This window comes from Limulus polyphemus, unplaced genomic scaffold (assembly GCF_000517525.1).
Source record: "Limulus polyphemus unplaced genomic scaffold, Limulus_polyphemus-2.1.2 Scaffold909, whole genome shotgun sequence".
Taxonomy (NCBI): Eukaryota; Metazoa; Arthropoda; class Merostomata; order Xiphosura; family Limulidae; genus Limulus; species Limulus polyphemus.
Window position 1 is genome coordinate 78006 of NW_013666519.1, and position 19558 is coordinate 97563.

Genomic DNA, 19558 nt, shown 5'->3' on the forward strand with positions numbered 1-19558 from the left:
CACAACACTGACAAATCAAAAACCAAAATGGCACAAGATAACTACAACAACAAAAAAAAAAACTAAATCGTCCTTAAAAGTGAAAATCTAATAATTAAAATGATTTAAAAGCGTGGCAAAAACAAATTAATTAGGTATCATAGTATCAGGTCATCCCATAAGTTCTGTCCGGATTTTAATTATTTGAAATTTACTAGTAATTTAGAATGTTTAATGGAAATAAAAAATATTTATATATCATACATATGTATTTGGGCATATTTAAACTTATTAAATTTTATTTTACAGAATAAAGTATTTCAAATTTCACTGATTAAAGCCCTTTGAACATGGAAGTATCTAAGGAGCATTTGAGGCATATAATGCTTTACGAGTTTAAAAAAGGGAACTCTGCAGCCGAAGCGACTCGAAATATTCACTCAGCTTATGGAGAAGAATGCCTGAGTGAAAAAACTTGCAGAAGATGGTTTGCAAAATTCAGTGGAAAGGGTCGTATTACCTAAGAAGTTTAATTAATATATGTGAGATTAGTAATTCACTGAAAAGTATATGTTTCCCCCCTTACTCTGACATTTACTCCTTCTATGTTCCTCTTCTTTCTACTTGGATTGTTCAGAGGCTGATAATACATTTTGTAATTCATCTAGTTTGAGCACACAGCAATGTCTGTAACAATATATAGGTATCATCCTGTTCTTCATTGATACTTATTGTTGTTCCTCTTCTTTTTACTTGGATTGTTCAGAGGTTGATAATACATTTTGTAATTCATCTAGTTTGAGCACACAGCAATGTCTGTAACAATACATAGATTATATTTTTATTTACTAACAGTAAATATTTAATATAATTCCTTTTTTTGGACAAGTTATTATCCTTAATATTTTGATTCATCATTATTGTTCTGTGTCATTTGTATAATCATGAAACAAAGATAAGGAATATAAATTTTCTTATTTTAAATTGTCTCAAACTCGTTTAACTTAGATGATGTTTTGCTTCAAATTTCAGAGGGTGAATGTTAATTTTGGTGAATATTTGTAGGGTGGAGGAAGCATATGCCAGACTCACATTGACAGGTTTTTTAAGGCTGTAGCATCATTTTATCATCCTTCAAATATAGGAAGATGGATGGTAAGTTTTATTAATGTCAGGATTTTTACTTATATTTGCAGATTGGAATAATAATTTAACAGCTTCCATGAAAATACACCTCTGAATTTTTAAAACAACTTTTTTTTTGCTACACAAAAAGTTCCTCATTAGTTTAAAATTAATGTCAAAAATAGATATTGCAATTCCACTTTATTTATATGCTTTTCTCGTTTTTATTATTTAGTTAAAACTCCATCGTTTTCTGTTCAAGCTTCCAGCTGCTGTTATAAAACGACTTCACAGGTGAGATGATTTCAGAAGTAAGCAGTTTAAAATGTTCTTAAGACTTAGTTTTCTACGTTTTTCAGCTTCCAAGTAGGTTTTATATGTGTGTTTGGGAAAAGTTTAACCCCTTTTGCACATGATAGTCTGTTATAAAGACAAAATTTTATAATGTTACAGTATATTATAGTAGCAATCTCATTTCCTGCCATTGTTTATGTCAGTGTTAAAGGCTATACGTTTGGAAATTTAAAGGGTTGTGTACTGAAAGAATTACATGAAGTTTGAAATGTAAAGTTTCAAATATAATGTAATCTCTTTATTGTAACTGCATCTACTTCTCTTGCTTTTCCCAAGATTTAAACCTTGGTCTTCTCTCTGTACTTCCATTCCATTCTTACTAGCTTTCATTTCTGTTTTTAAGATCATGAATCCTCACATGAATACATCTTGTAAATCATGTCTTCTGTTGGTACTCGTCTTATTCAATCTCAAGTTTATGCTGTACCCTTTCAAAAATTATCTTACCCATCATTAGTTATGGTCACATTTTTATCTTGCACTTTAGGTAATCAACTTGTGTTTTGATCATTGTGTTTTAACAATATTTTTGTTTCTTAAAGATAAGGATCCCATTTGACAATTAAATAAATTAATATTATAATCAGCTTTACAGTGGAAATGTGTTGTTTGTTTTAAGCAATTAAAACTGTGGTGTTTCAGCCCATAGAAGTGGGCCATCTTCAGGCAATGTGTGATTAACAAGAACTATGTATTCAAAATGTAATTATTACTCTCAGCAGTGCCATTGTTTAATTATAAATATTTAACATAGGTGGCAATAATTATTTACAAAATGTATGAAAATTCAAAACATAAAAAACTCTAACTTGGAATTATATGCATTATAATTAGTATAGATAGATAGAAGCTCCAGAAAATTTGTTGAAAGTTTTTAATATTTTGATTCATAAAGCTTCTGCAACTTTTTTCTCATAGAATTTCAATGTTTATTTTTTTTTTGGATATGGAGTGTTTTTTTCTTAAATGTTCCTAAACTGATGATGGTCCTCTTTGATTATTGTGTTCAGTTCTCTTCCAGTTTACCTAAATAAATTCATCAACATGTGTCCTATTTGATTTCATATGTTATTCCTTTGATGTCCTTTTGTTTTGGATAGTTTCTTCCAATGATGATCTTAACTGTTATTCCTGGTTTTTGGACATTTAACGACTTGATGTTAATGTTGTGCTCTTTGAGGAGGCGTTTCTATACTCCAGCAAGTTTGTTGCTGATGTTTTCAGTAAAAGGGATACTGGTTATTGAACTTTTGCTAGTATAATACATGCATGTCACACATTTGTGCAAATCTTTTTGAAATTTAATATTTTTAGTGCAGAATAAATCGTACATGATACAGTTAAAGCTAAGACCAAAGAAATCTCCATTGTTTGTTTATGAGGGAGAAGTTAGACTCTATGAAACCATGTTAATTAACTGACATATCAACCTGTCAGTGATTTTATAACTCTTCAAAGGACCAGTGGACAATGATTTTGAGGAACTTTTTTACCAAATAAAGTCAGTGCTTTAAATGATCTCATCATCATTGTTCCTCTTTCTAGAAAAATCTTAATTTTCGAGAATTGTTTCCTACTTAAAAGAGGTTTAATGGGCAGTTATTGTTAGAAATTTCTGCATAATTTTGCCAAATTATTTGAGAAGTAGTAGGTATTATTTTGAGTTGAATCATGTTAAATATAGTCTTGAATTGTGGTGAGAATTTGCCAATACCATTCAATTTTCCCATAATGGTATTCTCTGAAAACATGCTTGCATCTACTGAAAAGTGAAGATATAACAACATGTTTTATATTTCAGTTCTGTTTGATGTGACACTGGTTTCCATAACATTGAGATGCAATTAAATATATCTTTGAGTTTATTGTAGTGAAAGTTGACATTAATTTGTAATATATATATATACATATAATATAAAAGGGTAAAAACCATCTAAATGAAAAATATTTTATTAGCTAAAGGCTGGTTCAGTTTGTTTGAAATTGTATTGGGTCAGTATGGCCTGAAACATAACAGATATACCTAAATCCTGAACATCATAGGAGGGGTAAATATTGCATAAGTTTGAATTTCTAGAGATGTAGGTCTTTTAAAAACTTAGAAGTAGGTTTGTAATTCTAACAAACTTACACAATGTTCTTTGATGAATTTAACATAATGCTCATCATAATGTCTGACAAAGTATTAAACAGTTATGCTACAAGTTACTTAGAATTACAGGTTAAATTAATAAGCATGTTAAAATATTGCTGACTAAATGTAATAGTGTGTCACTAAATTAGGTTGTTAAGAAATTTTTATTACAACCACTAATACAAATTATTTCTAGCAAATTATTTTTATAACTAACCTATTTGACACTGCTGTTTTCCCAAGATCCTTAAGAAATTCATAGATGATTGATATGTATCCTATGTTTGAACTATCAGAAAGAATGAAATAAAATAGTTTCAAGTTTTTTAACTTCAGTTTTTTTAGAAGTTTTTGCAGGACATAATATCTATTTATATTAAGTTTTTCTGTTGGTACTTGAAAAATGTTACTAGTTTTAATCCTTTTGAGTATTAGAAAGAAGTTCCTTCAACATTTGAAGATTAATAAGCTTTGAGCATCTTGACCTAGCAAGTCTGACTTAATGGTTGTTAAGTTTAAGTGTTAACATTTTCAGGCTTAAAGTTATCATTTGCTTCTTCTTATAATACATTCAATTAGATTCATGCTTTGAAAAACAAAAACCTATACATAAAAATTGGATTATATGGTTATTTCACTGTGGTTCTGGCTCCTATTGCTGTTAAATGTTGGCAGGCAATAATTGTAAGGGAATATCATAGACTACCTCCTAAAACACTTTGTAAGTAAGTGTATTAATATCTTGCATTAGGCAGTCATACACTCCAAGTAAGCATCAAATGGTCAGACAGTCTTGCAAAATTTAATGGGTTAAACTTAGCACTCATCCTTAAGGCAATATTCGTGTGGTCTTCTTGTGTGTGTATGCAATAACTTTTTAAGATAACTCTTTGTCCTTGTTACATATAAAATTAACTTGATATTTATTCTTGTTTATGCAATTATACCGGTTTTATGTTTGCTTAATAGAACTGATTTTTGCAACTTGATTCTTCACAATGAATTGGTAAAACACAATAATAATAAAAAAGTGTGTCAGTGTTTCATTTGATTTTTTTAGATATTCCCAGATGATTTCTTGTTATATCGGATCTTTTCACAAAGCCTTTGAGAAACTCACTGTTGGCTAACAATGTAATTAGTGAATGAATGACAGTGATGTTAATTATCAATGAGCTGATGCTGTAAGGTAACAGTTGTAATTAATAAGTTCAAAAGAGGTGTTATCTCATTATATATATATATTTTAGTTAAAATTGTAGTGTCATTGGTTTTTCTCTTCTTTTATTTTCTCATGGCAAATGTTGCTGTAATTTTAAATGATAGTCATAGAAGACTGATGTAAGCATAGTTCACTGTGGTGGTATGTATATCAGTTAGATCGAACTTCTCACTGCACAAAAAGATTAATTTGAAGTAAATCTTGTTACTTTTTCATTATTTTTATATATTAGGTCATCCCATAAGTTCTGTCCGGATTTTAAATAAAGAAAACGAGTGATCAAATCTTACATTTTATTGAAATTTAATCATCAATGTAGTTTCCATGATTATCTATGACTTCTTTCCATCTACTTACAAGCTTTTTAATCCCACTACTAAAAAACTCTTTCGGTTTCGAAGAGAAGAACTCTGAAATGTCAGTTTCGACCTCCTCATGGCTTGTGTGAGTTAATCCATCCAAATGATTCTGTAAACTACAGAACAAATGGTATTCTGAAGGAGCAAGGTCGGGAGAATAAGGTGGATGAGGAATTTTCTCCCAACCAAGTTCTTCAATCTTCTGGGACGTGATTTTTGCAGTGTGGGGTCGTGCATTGTCCTGATGAAACACCACTCCTCTTCAATTCACTAAAACAGGTCTTTTTTTTCTTTAAAGATGCTTTCAAACACTCTAATTGCTGACAATAGACTTGAGCAGTGATTGTCGCATTAGTTGGCAGCAACTCAAAGTGAATAATTCCTTTGCAATCCCACCAGATAGAGAGAAGAACCTTCGTCGCATGAAGTTCCATTTTCGGTTGTGGTTGGGCCTTTTCCCCATTACTAAGCCACTGCCTATGACGTTTAACATTTTTATAAAACATTTTTCATCACCAGTCACAAATCTATCCAAAAAGGGCGAGATAAGGTCACGAGAATGAAGAGAAGAGCAGATCTGAACTCGCGATTTGAGGTTCACTTCAGACAATTCATGAGGCACCCATTTTCCAAGTTTAGGAACATTTCCAAGTTGTTGAAGATGACGATGAACAGTTGTATGGTTTGAACCAAGCTTCATTGCCAATTCTTCAACTGATACTGCAGGATTTTCTTCAAGTTTGGTCTTCATCTTCAAGGCCAGGACTTTTAATATGACTACTTTTCAACTGTTATGTGAAGACAACAATTTAAGCACAAATTCATATATCTCTATATCAAAATAGTAATTTGGCCAATCAACCCTGAACTAAAAAGGCTTATTGCAAAAATGACAAGCTTATGTGTGTATACATACAAAACATATACAAGCATGCTTATAGTTCACAGTGTTTATCGCCACTGTATTCACAGCCTATAGACTTCTGTTGCTTTTCAATCCTACCAAGATTTTCCTTATTTTCTTTGTCACTTAGGTTAACATTTTATTTATTACAATCATAAGTTCTAAGAATATGATCTATTTCAAAGTCGCAGTTCCTAAAATATAAAAAAAAAGTATTTGGCAAACTGACATACCACATTTCCACACAAAATACAAATTAAAAAAAAAACAAGTTAACTAATGTTTCAACATCATTTTAATTATAAACTGTTTAGTGTTGTATACTGAGTAATCAAGACTACAGTTTATCTCAACAAACAACATTAAAATTTTTTCTACTACTTTTATTACATCTACCACATGATTGGTTGATTAGAACTACTGTACTTCTTATTTTTTCTTTGTACCCCCCAAAATTAGCAATAGGAGGTACAGTTTACCCCTATATGCATAAGGGGGGAACACTGTTGTGTGCATTAAAAATGTATACATTCTATTTATAATACACTATCTATCTGGATATAAGTATTGAAAAACTATTAAAACCCATTAGAATGCAATTTTGGATGAAATAAATTGAAGTTTGAAAAAATGTCTTGAATCATGATGTTTAAAAAGTATATGAACCCTGTGAACTGGTCTTAGGAACTTTTTTCCCATCACATTTTAAAAAATCTATATCACTGTGCTGTTTTTTATGATTCAAGGTTCATTCTACCCTTGATGTTGGTTTCCAGTTTTTCTGGAAGTTTTGACTGAGAGGTAAATTATCTTTCCTTTAACTTTCATTTTTTAAGCTATCCTCACTCTGGTTTGTTGGAGTTGTTTCATTACAGGACTTATTATTGTTTCCACCAATCCTGCCTTTGGGACTGGACACTGTTTTGATGGAGGAAGCCCTTTCTTGCAACACATATATTATTACCTTTGCTCATGTGAAAATGGTTTCAACTCCCATTATCTTGGATTGGCTAGGGTTCATATTGATAAGTACAGTTTGTAAATATTGCACTATTTGTTTAGTTCTTTGGGGTGTGTCTTTGCCCACTCAGGTTCAAATCTACCAACTGATTTTATTGTGGGATTGAGATTGGACAGCACAAAGCAGTTGCTCATTCTTCTTCTTCAATTAAAAGTGCTCCATATGAAGTCTCAGTGGCTTTTGTACAGGTTAATTGTTTATCTGCCTTTCCACACTATATATTTGTGCTGCTTTCTCCTTTTCACTTTTAGAACCTTCAGTGTCAGGTATTCTAATACCTGTTTGTCAGGAGGTATAGCAACATAGTTGAAATTTGTACTTTTTAACACTAAAATGAAATTCAACTAGCCACTTACCTCTGAATATACCTCCCACTTTTGTACTTAAAGTTTGTGTTAATGACTATCTGGCAAGAGCAAGAATGAAGAGGTCCATGTAACCATACTTAGCTGTGTATATATTGTCTGTTGGTTATATACAACTCTTGATATATTAAAGTTTGAGAATGAGAGTTCAGAATTATATTATAGTATGATAAAAGGAAGTGACAGGAGGATTAGGTTTAGTTGTGTGTTGAAGTGATAGTTATCTGTCTGACCAAAGACATTTTTCACTAAAATATTTGAAATGTAGCATTGAAATTACAAAAATGTAGATTTTTAGCTTTTGCTAGTTGCTTAACTGTTTAGTACTTTATCTGAGACTGTCAAAATTGTACAACAGTATACTCCCCTCATATCAATCTATAACAATTTGATGTTATTCTTTCAAATTTTTTATTAAACCTGTGTATAAAACACTACACATAGTCAATGTGCAACAGATGGCACTATACAAGCAAAAACTATGTATCGTGTGAAAAACCAAGTTTCTGAAATAAATGTTCCCTTAAAACAACCAACATATATATTTTGTAATTTTAATTATTGTGAATCTGAGTAGAAGAACCATACAATTACATTCCTGGCCACAATTCAGTTTACATGCTTTTGGAGAAATTATTAAATTACTATTATTGAAATTCTCAGGATGCTCTGCTATTCCTCTGCAACTTGGTCAACATTTGTTTAAATAAAGTATCACCAAGTTGACTTCCCATGTATGGTCTGTCGTGCCCTAGCCACTCTACACCTAGAAGCACATTCTTTTACTCTCACCCACATTGATGTACTCTATGGGATTGAGATTCCAATATCGTGTGGTTCGGATCCCTACCCAACCATTGTTCTTTCCCATTTGGATGTGCTCCTTCCAATTTCTGCCCATGTCTGCAACACCTCTTTCCACATTGGGTGAAGAGTATACCTGGTACAGAAGTGGTGCAGTCTCCCATGTGTGATCATCTACTGCAAGGATTTCCCCTTTTAGTGGGTCTTTCGGATGCTTCTTTCTTTCCCTCTCACTGGTCCCTCCACCTATTCAATGGGGGATTATAGCTATTTATGTGAGAGGAGGTAAACTACCATATTGAAAGTTATAATTTTCCTACACTGAAAATGTATTTCCAATAGGTACTCACTTCCTCTCACCCTTCCTCTCCACTGAAAACTGGTGCTTCCATTTTCTGCCAAAACCTGAAGTGATAGTTCGGTAGAATTGAATAGAGGAAATTACATGTGTCAGGAGAGTATATTGCACTCCTATTGGTGGAGGGTTGTCACATGATGATTTATATGTGAGATGCAGTTGAACCACATTGATTGTGAGGTAAGTGGAGCTCAATTTTTGCATATAGAGGGCAGCACTGAACAAAAATAACTATTTATGTGAGAGGAGGTAAGTACTTGTCAGAAATACATTTTCAGTGTAGTAAAATATTAGCAAGAAATTAAAGTGAATGTAGAGAAACTTTTGCTTTGGTATGCTATTCCATTATAAGATAAACTTTGATTTTCCTTTGCTAAAAAATGGTTTGTTTCGATATTAGATATTTTTCAGTGGAATCCACACAAGAAATGTTGACAGAATGGCGACCTCTGATATGTCCTTTTGATGTGACTATGAATAAAGCTATGATGTACTTTGAGCTGTTTTTACCTACTCTGTTGGGCCCTGATAATTATGATAAAGGATTCAGGTTGGCATCATGTTTTCAAAATTTGAAGGAAAACAAAGATTTGAAATAAGCCATAAAAATATTGAAGCTATCAAATAATGTAATATGGAACCATAGAATATTAGCAAAGTATGTACAGCTAAAGTTTTTAAAGTTTTAGTAACAAAAAGAAAAGGATTCATAGCATTCTGTGTGATATTTTTGAACAAATAAAATATTAAGTTCTTACAGAATTTGATATTGTAAATTTTGGTGTCAGTTTTTAAAAAGAGTGGAAAAATCAATATATGAAAATGAGATTTTTATGTTATTGTGGATGTCTAACATTATAAATTCTAAAACAATTAAAGTGTGATGATACTTATGTTAGTCTTTATATGTAGATGCATTTCACATTATCCTTTTTGCTACCACATTTATAGCTTATAACAGAAATTCTGTTTTATGAGCTATGGTTTTAAAAGTGAATGTATCATAGTGCTTGTGGGATGTCATACTGTTTCTCACACTTGCAAAAGGAACATACATAAAACTAACTATAGTATTGTTAATGTATTTTTCACACTAAAAATGAGTTATTAAAAAAAAACTGTCTTTTTATTTTTTCAGTTGATTCATAACTTTTTACCATTAGAATGTGAAATACAAGCCAAATATACTGAAATGAACACTCGTGTGATAAGGCTTTATGCTTATGTAGCATGTTATCTATTTCAGGTTATGGTTTGAAGAATTTATGGAGATTTGGGATTCTTTTCAAAACTCTCCTACATGGGAAAATGTAAGTATCTTCTAACTGTATATGTATATATTTTTCTAAATGAGTGGTTATATATTTGGAAATTCATTAATCAGAATACATTGAAAGAATTTTTCCACTTTTAATTTTCCAGGTAGGTTATCTATTCAAGTTGTCTTTAACTGCTCTACCTGCTGAACATATATTTTTCAGGCAACAATGAAAATCATCTTTCAAAACATTTGATATAATAGGTACACCAGCCAGGTGATTTACACTAAAATAAATTGACTGTTTAGACTACATTTTAATTTTTTTCACCACTTTACAATCTTTATATTTGATAACTTTCATGCTCACCTTCAGGTGTGCCTAAAAGTATAGTTAATATGTTAGGACTCAACTGATAGTAATATTTTTGATACATTAATCTTTGATATTATCCAAATTATAATCCAGTATTTCATTTGGATCATTTCTTCTTATTATTTCATTTCTTGGTATCATAAATCTTATAATGATTTTTTTCAAATTCATGCAGAGTTCAGTTTGAATTAAATGATTTTCTAGTTGTAAATATATGTATTTATTCACTAGTACAATGTATGTACTGTACAGCATGAAAGACATTGTCCATGTAATCTGAAGACATGCATGAGACAGTTATGGTTTTAAGAGGTAAGTATAACACTGTATGATTAAATTTAATGTTTAATTTATAATTGTTTGTAATCATGCATTACCTGAAGATGGTCCCCTTCCTGTGGACTGAAATGCTGCAGTTTTAATTAAATACAAAAATCCACTGTAGAGCTGGTTACAATATTAAACAGCTATGATTTGTTATACTGATAGGACGACTGGTATTATTAAAGTGTTTGACCAACTATAATAGACACAATGAAGTGTATTACAATTAACCATATTTATTACATAGAACAAATTTATTTAATTTTTGAAACAAACAACAGGGAGTATTTTTGATCACTTGATTAAATTTATACCATCTGAGCACTATATATGTATCTAAAATATACGAGCACTGAAAATTTTGCAATTTACAAAAATTCTAATCAATGGTGTAAGTATGCTCTTGAATTGCCATAAGGAACCCAAAGGGCCTGAGAAATTTAAGAATTGCTGACAAGGGAAATAAATGTTGGGGGCCAAATTACTTTTTATGTGTATGGTGGGGGGGGGGCATCTTCTGTAGTTATGCTACTGATTCTAATGACAAATAAAATTAATAATACAAATAATTTTTTTAATGAAAATGTCATTCATACTGTGGCTGAATCTGGTCCATTACTTTAAGAAATTTTTTTTTATTAATTTTAATTTTTCTTGTGGGGGAGGGGCAAAGGTTTTTTCTTAAAAACTAACTAAAGTACTCCCAAAGTCAATATTGAATGCTAAAATACACAAGTTACTTTTAGTAATTATTTTTAATCTGATTGATATGATATGATTTCCAACTAAAGGATTTTAAAACACCTTCTCCCTCAAATCATGGAATCTCATGCAGAACATTTGTCATTTTATAGTGGTTCGGGCAGGTAGCATGGCACCATCCTTAATCCTAAACCACTGATGTAACCAGCGGGCACCAACCACTTTTACCTTATACTTTATATTCTTATTCTCGTGTCATTTTTTTTTCACAAAGTACTCAAAGTAAATAAGATAAATTGTTTTAATTCTGTTACTTTTTACTACTGTTATACGTTTTATGATTTGGCATCAACCTTGGCACAGGCTCTTCTACCTCCAATAATATTGTCAATGCTCTTCTAGTAATAATACCCAGTTCAATTTGATTTAAGTATCACTTGCTCTTTCCATTTTTGTATGTCAAGAGAAATGTACAAATCCAGAATTCCTGCCTTTTCTCATTCACATGTTGTGTTATATATAAATGTTACACATTAAAGTACTTCAAAATTTACCAATTGTTTAATAGGTTTATTGTGGAAGTATGTATCTGTACTTCTAGGTCTAATGTTGACCTAATAATGATAAACCTGGAAACCTAAAAGTGTAAAATCCAAACTAATGTTAGTAAAAATATTGTTAATTGCCTACTACAGATTTTAATGACAATACAAAAATGAAAAACTTATCCATATCAAACTCCACGTACTCTTGTGAATTACCTTACTCCAGTCTTTTGTAATGATGAAATAGATGGGTAAGTGAATAACATAAATAAGTAAAATATTTTTGTATTTGAATATTCATTGTTACTTTTTATATTCCATCTCTTTGCTACTTACATTTCCAAAAATATATGGCCAAGTGCTAAGCATGTTATTCACAAGAATTTCACTTCTGAATTTAATGGAGTATATGCCTAAAATATGTAGATTTAGTTTGTAGAATATGCTCAAATAGAATTTTTGAAATACTTGTAAAGCAAGTTATTCTGAGTTTAAGAACGTAAGAGTCCAGCTAATGGAAAATTTAGTTGTTGAAACACCTGTCACACTTAAGCAAAAATACATGAGACTGAAGTTATTTAGGTGTTATATATACACCTTTATCTGTGAACGTAAATTTATCATAAGTATACATGTCACCCAGCAGTTATTTAAATTGCATATAGTTTAAAGTATGGGACAGAAAATGAATTTACTTCAAGGAAACTGAATATAACAAAATTATGATAGAATAAAAACTTTTCTAATTCATCTGCAAACAGCCTTCTAGTTTTAGAAATTTTTTGAATCACATATTTAAAAATTGTGTGGTTATAAAGTAATATATAATATGCACTTTAATCTCATCTTGCTTTTATAGAAAATTGCATTAATTTTTTTCAGAGTCTTGTCTGGCTTTTTTCTCGACTTGCTCACGACAATATTGGTTATATTGACTGGGAACCTTACATTCCAAAAGTAAGTTTTTGTGACTATAACATTGCTAATGAGACTTAAACATGCTACAGTTCATAGTGGTTATTATGATGTATATTTCAGTGAATTTTGTATATACTGATATTATAAATTTTCAGTTTAAAATGAATATGATGAAAGTAATTTTAATTCAACAGATAATTGTGGAAAAGTTATATGAAATCCAATGTTGGTTTAATTTATAATTAATATAACTTTAGTGAACAACACCCAACATTAACATGTGAATAAAGAAAATGATGAATTATGAAAAACTGTTGGCATTTTAAAGTAATACTACTATATGTAGGGAACTTTAATTTCTGTTCGCTGTTATATGCATCAGCATTTCGTATGATGATGACTTAGGACAAAGATATAAAATTGACGGAAGTTGTTGTAATTGTCTAGCATGATCAAATCATATTTCAGATACCAAAATAACATCAAAATTTCAAAGTTTATTACATAATCATCTAAAACTTGACATACATTATCCTTTCTTAAAATATATAGTTATAATATACACTGTAGATACTGTAAATATAAAAAAAATACCCGTTCTTAAAAACTATTAAACCATGTTATTAATTCAAAATCATGTTCAACTTCGTGAATTTGCAAAAATTCACAAACATAGGATGAACTTCAGAATGAACACATGTATTTGCACTCCTTATATATTGACTTTTATGTTTTGTATCACAAATGGGTATATGCACATGATATGGGATGATGTTTTTTTCACAGTTGGTTGCCCAACCTGTTTGTTAAGAGGAGCAAAGTGATAATAAAGTTATTTGGTATGATGTTGATAAACAAGCAAATGCAAATATAAGTTAAAAATGAAAACGCCATTCATGCATTATTGTTTTATTGCTAAAAATAAAATATACTCAAATTTTGTCATTATTTTATTGCTGTGGTTTTTGTGTTTTTTTTAGATATTTACCAGACTTCTTGACAGCTTTAACCTTCCTGTTGGTCAGAACAGTGTTCAAGTTAACCGAATAAATTCAACATTTGATGTAGTTCCCTCTGTAAACTGGATTGCATCAATGTTGGTATGCTGTATTTTCCTGAGCACTTATATTTTGAAATCTAAAATTAAATAGGTTATATTTTAGGACAGTTGATAAAGTCTACATTAATAAGTTTTAATCAAGGTATGTATTCTCATTATGCAGATAAAATATGTAATTTATTTTTTAATGTCATCTACTTGTGATGTTTTGAACTTCTTAAATTAAACATGGTGCTTCTGTAAAAATAAATTTTTACAAATCATTCATGTTTTAATAAGATGATATTACATTCGTTACAACTTTTTGTTTCATATATATGTATATATATGTTTGGGCCCGGCATGGCCAGGTGGTTAGGGTACTCGACTCACAATCTGCGGGTCGCGGGTTCGAATCCCCGTCACACCAAACATGCTCGCCCTTTCAGCCATGGGGGCATTATAATGTGACGGTCAATCCCACTATTCGTTGGTAAAAGAGTAGCCCAAAAGTTGGTGGTGGGTGGTGATGACTTGCTGCCTTCCCTCTAGTCTTACACTGCTAAATTAGGATGGCTAGTGCAGATAACCCTCGTGTAGCTTTGCGCGAAATTCAAAACAAACAAACAATATATATGTTGTGTCCTTAGAGCTTTTGTATTGGTGCATGTTATGTTATTGATATTTATCCTGGTGTAAAGTTCAAGAGAAATCATGTTTGTGATTTTAATAAAAACCTTACAGATACTTTGCCTTCTGCCTGGAAGTTGTTCTTGGTCATAGACAGTTTTGGAGTTTCTGGACCCTTCTAACTTTTGAGTTCATGTCAATTTTTTAGACCCCTTTTTACAATTCTTTTGTGACACCTTATTACTAGTTATGAGAAAGGCACTTGGTCTTACACTGTGTGTTTTCAAATTTTGGACCTTCATTTTGTCTTATCCTACTCCATTTCTCTATGGACTCATCACTTTTTTTTGGAGGGGTTATAACTTGTTTGCTGATAAACTATTATGGTCAGATAGGATTGGATTCTCTTGACCAAGTGACCATTGAATATTTTTCCCAGTTACAAGGTCATTCAGTGATCATTACCCTTTAGTCATAAGTCATATTGGTAATCAATTCTAGATTCCGTGGCAGTAATTGTGAATGTGTTTAGTTAATGTTGAATATAGATAGCTCTTCTTTTATCTATACATGCTTCTCTTTCTACCTCTACAGGTTCTGTGTTGAATCTTGGTCATTTCTTGCCATGGTTGTTTCAATCTGGCTTGTTTAGCTTTTGTTTCTTCTATTTCTTTATTTTTTTATCATCAGGGACATCTCCTCCTTCCTCCATTGTGATACCTTTTACATCAAACATAATTTTTTTTTTCATCATAAGGTACAGCTTGCTGGGTACTGCAGAATTCTGTTGTTTCTTCATTTGTCCATGTAGTTTACAAATGATTCATCCTTCTAGTTTAGTCTGCCATCTAACCTCTTCTTTATTTTATCATTTGAAATGATAGACCTTTCACTGGTAATGCAGACACCACTCTGTACTGGTTCTGACATTTTCTGCTTAATTAGCTTATTTTTTTCTTTTAATTAATGTTTGAACAAAGGGACATCCATCTGTTCCTTTTCTGGTTGTCACTCCTCTTACTCTTCAGCAAAGTGATCACATGCTTTTTTTCATCATCTAACTTTTATTCTTTGCTTTTGCTGATGTTCTTTGTTATCAAAATAGATCTGCAAGTGGCAGCTGGAAGCATTGTCTATAAACAAAGTTAATAATTGGTCATGAAAGTCTGTGGCTGCCTGGATATCTTCAAAGTATGAAGTCTTGATACTCTCACAATATTGTGTAAGAAGATTCGTGGCTCAGTATTCCTCATTACACATATCTGTACATGAATCATGTATAAAAATAGTAATTCAAGTAAAAAAAACATACATTTCACACACAAAAAATAAATAGCCATTACTTAAGAAAAATATTATTCACTTTTGAACAGCCAAAAATGTTTGTGTAGTGTTCTAACTTTAGATAATCCATTTTATTTATAATCAACAGGTTTCTAGGTAATTATGCAATACTTGTCTGTCCATATGAGGTCATTTCATAAGTCATGTTATCCCAATAAGCTTGTATATTGGCTGACTGATTAATGGAGCTAGGTGAATTAGTCAGCTTGGGTCCCAGCTTAGTGATCTCGATGATAGTTTCTGAAGCTGTTTTCGATACTCATAATAATGAAATCAATAACCTACGAGAGATTATGTGATTTCTCCAGATGATGAGCTACAGATAATAATAAAAAAAAAGGTGTGTGAGGGTACTAAACTCATTGAAAGTTATTTTAGAAAGACTAATGATTATTCGTAGCCTAATTCTGAGCCCATGGAACATTAGAAAAAATGCAGCAGAGAGTCCAGGCTGGTTTCTAATTGTGATGACAATGTCATTCCTTAAAGTTATTCAGTAAATGTAGTAAGTAGACCTTAAAAGCTCCAGTCTAAATTGGCACAGTGAATTCAATTTGTGGAATGCAATGTTAAATTTGTGTTGATACTGCCAGGTGTGGAAAATTAGATCAAATATTTGTCATTTCAGAGAAGGCATTTGATGATTAAAGGGATGATTATTACAGCTATATTTAAAGCCAGAAACTATTCATATTTAACATAGCAATCTCAATTATATTACACTGCATGAAACCGTACATATGTGTATATACTGTTACACTATGCAGTTTGCAACAATATGTGAACAACACACATAAAAATGGCACAGACTAAGAGCTAAAGCTCCTAACTAACAACTACTATTTATAACCAATATCAACCCTAAATTTTCACATTAGAATAGCTATATGTCCAAAACCATACAAGTAATTCATGTTTTTGTTATTTTTAATTAAATTGTTTGTTTTATTAAGGTAACAGCCATGATTTTCATATGTAGCTATGTTGATGATGTAGATTTGATCTCCGTTTAGATTCTTAACACTTACTGTACTGTAATTTGCCCAGTAATGCTGGTGCTACTTTATTTAAACAAATGTTGACCAAGCTGCAGATTGCCCAGTAATGTTGGTGCTACTTTATTTAAACAAATGTTGACCAAGTTGCAGATTGCCCAGTAATGTGCATCCAAAACCTCATCTTCCGGGAACTGACATACATGCAGGGGTAGGATGAGAATCATACCGTCAGCAAGTCAACTACAATTCAAAACCCAGGCCACCGAGAACCATCATTCATGTGGGTAAAGGGAAAAAATTCATATTGCCAGCAAGTCCACTACAATCCAAAACGCAGGCCACCAGGATTTTGAACAATTATCTCTTCTAGTTATGACCTTTGTACTCGGTTGCTGCTTGATGTAGGTTGCTAAGCTTTTAAAATTATTTTAACATGGAGGACATAAAACAAAATATTTTTTTAGGTTTTATATATACTTTTGAATAACTACAAAATTATAAGTTATTACATCAATACCATAGAATTCTACTATAATTTATCAAGCATAATAACTAAGATGTATTTTAGTCTAAAAAAATATAAAATTTAGAGCAGACTAAAGACACACCCTACCTTGTTGAAATATTGGTTCAAAAGAAAGAAATGGTGCCAAGACCATTAAAATGGCTGAGAAAGCCACTAGGGGGACATTCTGAGCTTCTGTTTGGTTATTCGTGTCATATATAGAAGTAAGTGTATATAAGGGAGTGTTTCTAAAAATGGAAAGAGATGGGCAGGGTGCCACTGTGTTTGATTTATTACATGAGCAATATCTTAGCAAATCGAAAAGATAAGAGGCTCTTATTTTATATTCTAGCTTGTCAATATCTATAGGTGAGTTTCTAATTCGTATAAAACTATAGACTTAGTATTTTGACTTCACAAACATCCAATTTGAACAAGTGCTGTATTCAACATACCACGTGACACACAAAAATTTATGTTTATCTGTGTTTTTTTAATATTTGCTTTTATATTAAAAATTGAGTGATATGTAATACTAAAATTTGAATTGTAATCTACAGTTTGATACCAAAGTTATTGACATAAATTCATGAAATAGTAGTTCAATAAAATTTTGAATACGAGTCAACAAACAAGATGACATGGCCTTTCACCCATGACCCGTCTCAAAATGGTTAAGGGGATTATGTAGTTGATTTAATGAATCATTCAGGGGTTATACTGCTTACTCATAAACATCATCTATGTTTATATACTTTTATTTTAATAATAGACTTCCGATATAGTACATTACCTCTTCTCACATAAACAGCTATTCTCGTTCAGTTCTGCCTTCTATATGAACTCCCACATACCCTACGATCAATGTGGTTAAACTGTGTCTTGCTTGTAAATCATCATGTAACAACCCTCCACCTATAGTAGCCTGATACACACTCCTGAGGCATGTGACTCCTTCTATTGGATTCTGCCAAACTTTCACTTCTCGTTTGGCAGTGCTGTCATCAAGACATTTTATGTTTGTGCTCTCTTCCTGCATTTTTTTTTATTTCATATTTTCTATTTTCTACCTACTTCACTTTCCCAGTTTTAAGTGATAACTTACCTTTATTGTTTATCACCAAAGCTTATGTTTCCACTTCTAAAATGTTATCATTTGCTTCTAGCACAATTACCCAGGCTTCAGGAATGTCAGTTGCTAGTGGCTGGGTTTTGGATTGTAGTGGACTTGCTGGCAGTATCATTTTCTTTCCTATCCCCACATGAATGATGGTTAGCAATAATCTATATACATATATAATGTATAATATTGAAATGTGACTGTATTTTACAAAATACTAGTCTACTAAAACACAGCCAAGACAAGTTACTTTGTACAGACAAAAGGTCACCTTTATGTTAATTGATACGGTAACATGAGTGCACATGAGCCGCATCGTTGTAAGTTCTGTGTTGCTGACCAGGCACTGGTGAAAGGTCAATATAATAAAAATAATAAATATATATATAAATAGTTTAAATCTCATAACATTATACATTTAGACTAAACATTTATGTTTTCATGTTATAATCTGTTGTCATTCTAGAATGAAAGAGGCATAATTTATGTTTATTTCCTAATTTTTTATGGTGGTTGTGAGATTGTTCAAACCTCCTGAACCTGTACAGAGATTAATTACTAAAAATAACAGATAAAATATAAAGTTTTTTCTTAAAAAACATTTGATAACTATCTGGACATTATAAAGATTTCACATGTGAAATGTGAAAATTGTCTGATGCACAAAAGTATTTTTAATCTTAAAATGAAAATTACTTTACATGTTGGAGGGTTAACATGCGAAAAGAAAAAAAAATAGGCATGAGAAAAACATTGCTTTACAAACCTTAAGACTTAATAAACAATTGTATATTTTGTGTATGAAAGCATTGTAATGTTCACTGATAATCTGCCAAATTTCATTAACATACGCTTACTAATTTAAAAGTTATAGCATGAAAACTATAACAAACACAAAATGGTTATGAGGTCAGTCCCAGGGACTGAGCCCGTGCTGAAAGAGTTAAGAGATAAGATTACAACAACAAACTTACTGTCAGGCTGTTTACAGGCTACATTACTTGATTTCTATTAAGAGATTATGACAACAAACTTACTGTCAGGCTATTTACAGGCTACATTGCCTTGATTTCCATTAAGAGATTATGACAACAAACTTACTGTCAGGCTGCATTACTTGATTTCCATTAAGAGATTATGACAACAAACTTACTGTCAGGCATATACATGTGTA

General features: G+C 31.3%; 1 protein-coding gene across 1 annotated transcript in view; it reads left to right on the forward strand.

Moving 5' to 3' along the window:
- The window catches only part of LOC106461174 (proteasome activator complex subunit 4-like), a 119936-nt gene that overhangs the window by 16866 nt on the left and 83512 nt on the right, over window positions 1-19558 (forward strand). Inside the window, exons 5-8 of the mRNA XM_022388036.1 lie at window positions 9026-9175; window positions 9872-9935; window positions 12713-12787; window positions 13729-13844. Of these exons, the coding sequence (XP_022243744.1) occupies window positions 9026-9175; window positions 9872-9935; window positions 12713-12787; window positions 13729-13844 (405 nt within the window). The remainder of the gene's footprint in view (window positions 1-9025; window positions 9176-9871; window positions 9936-12712; window positions 12788-13728; window positions 13845-19558) is intronic.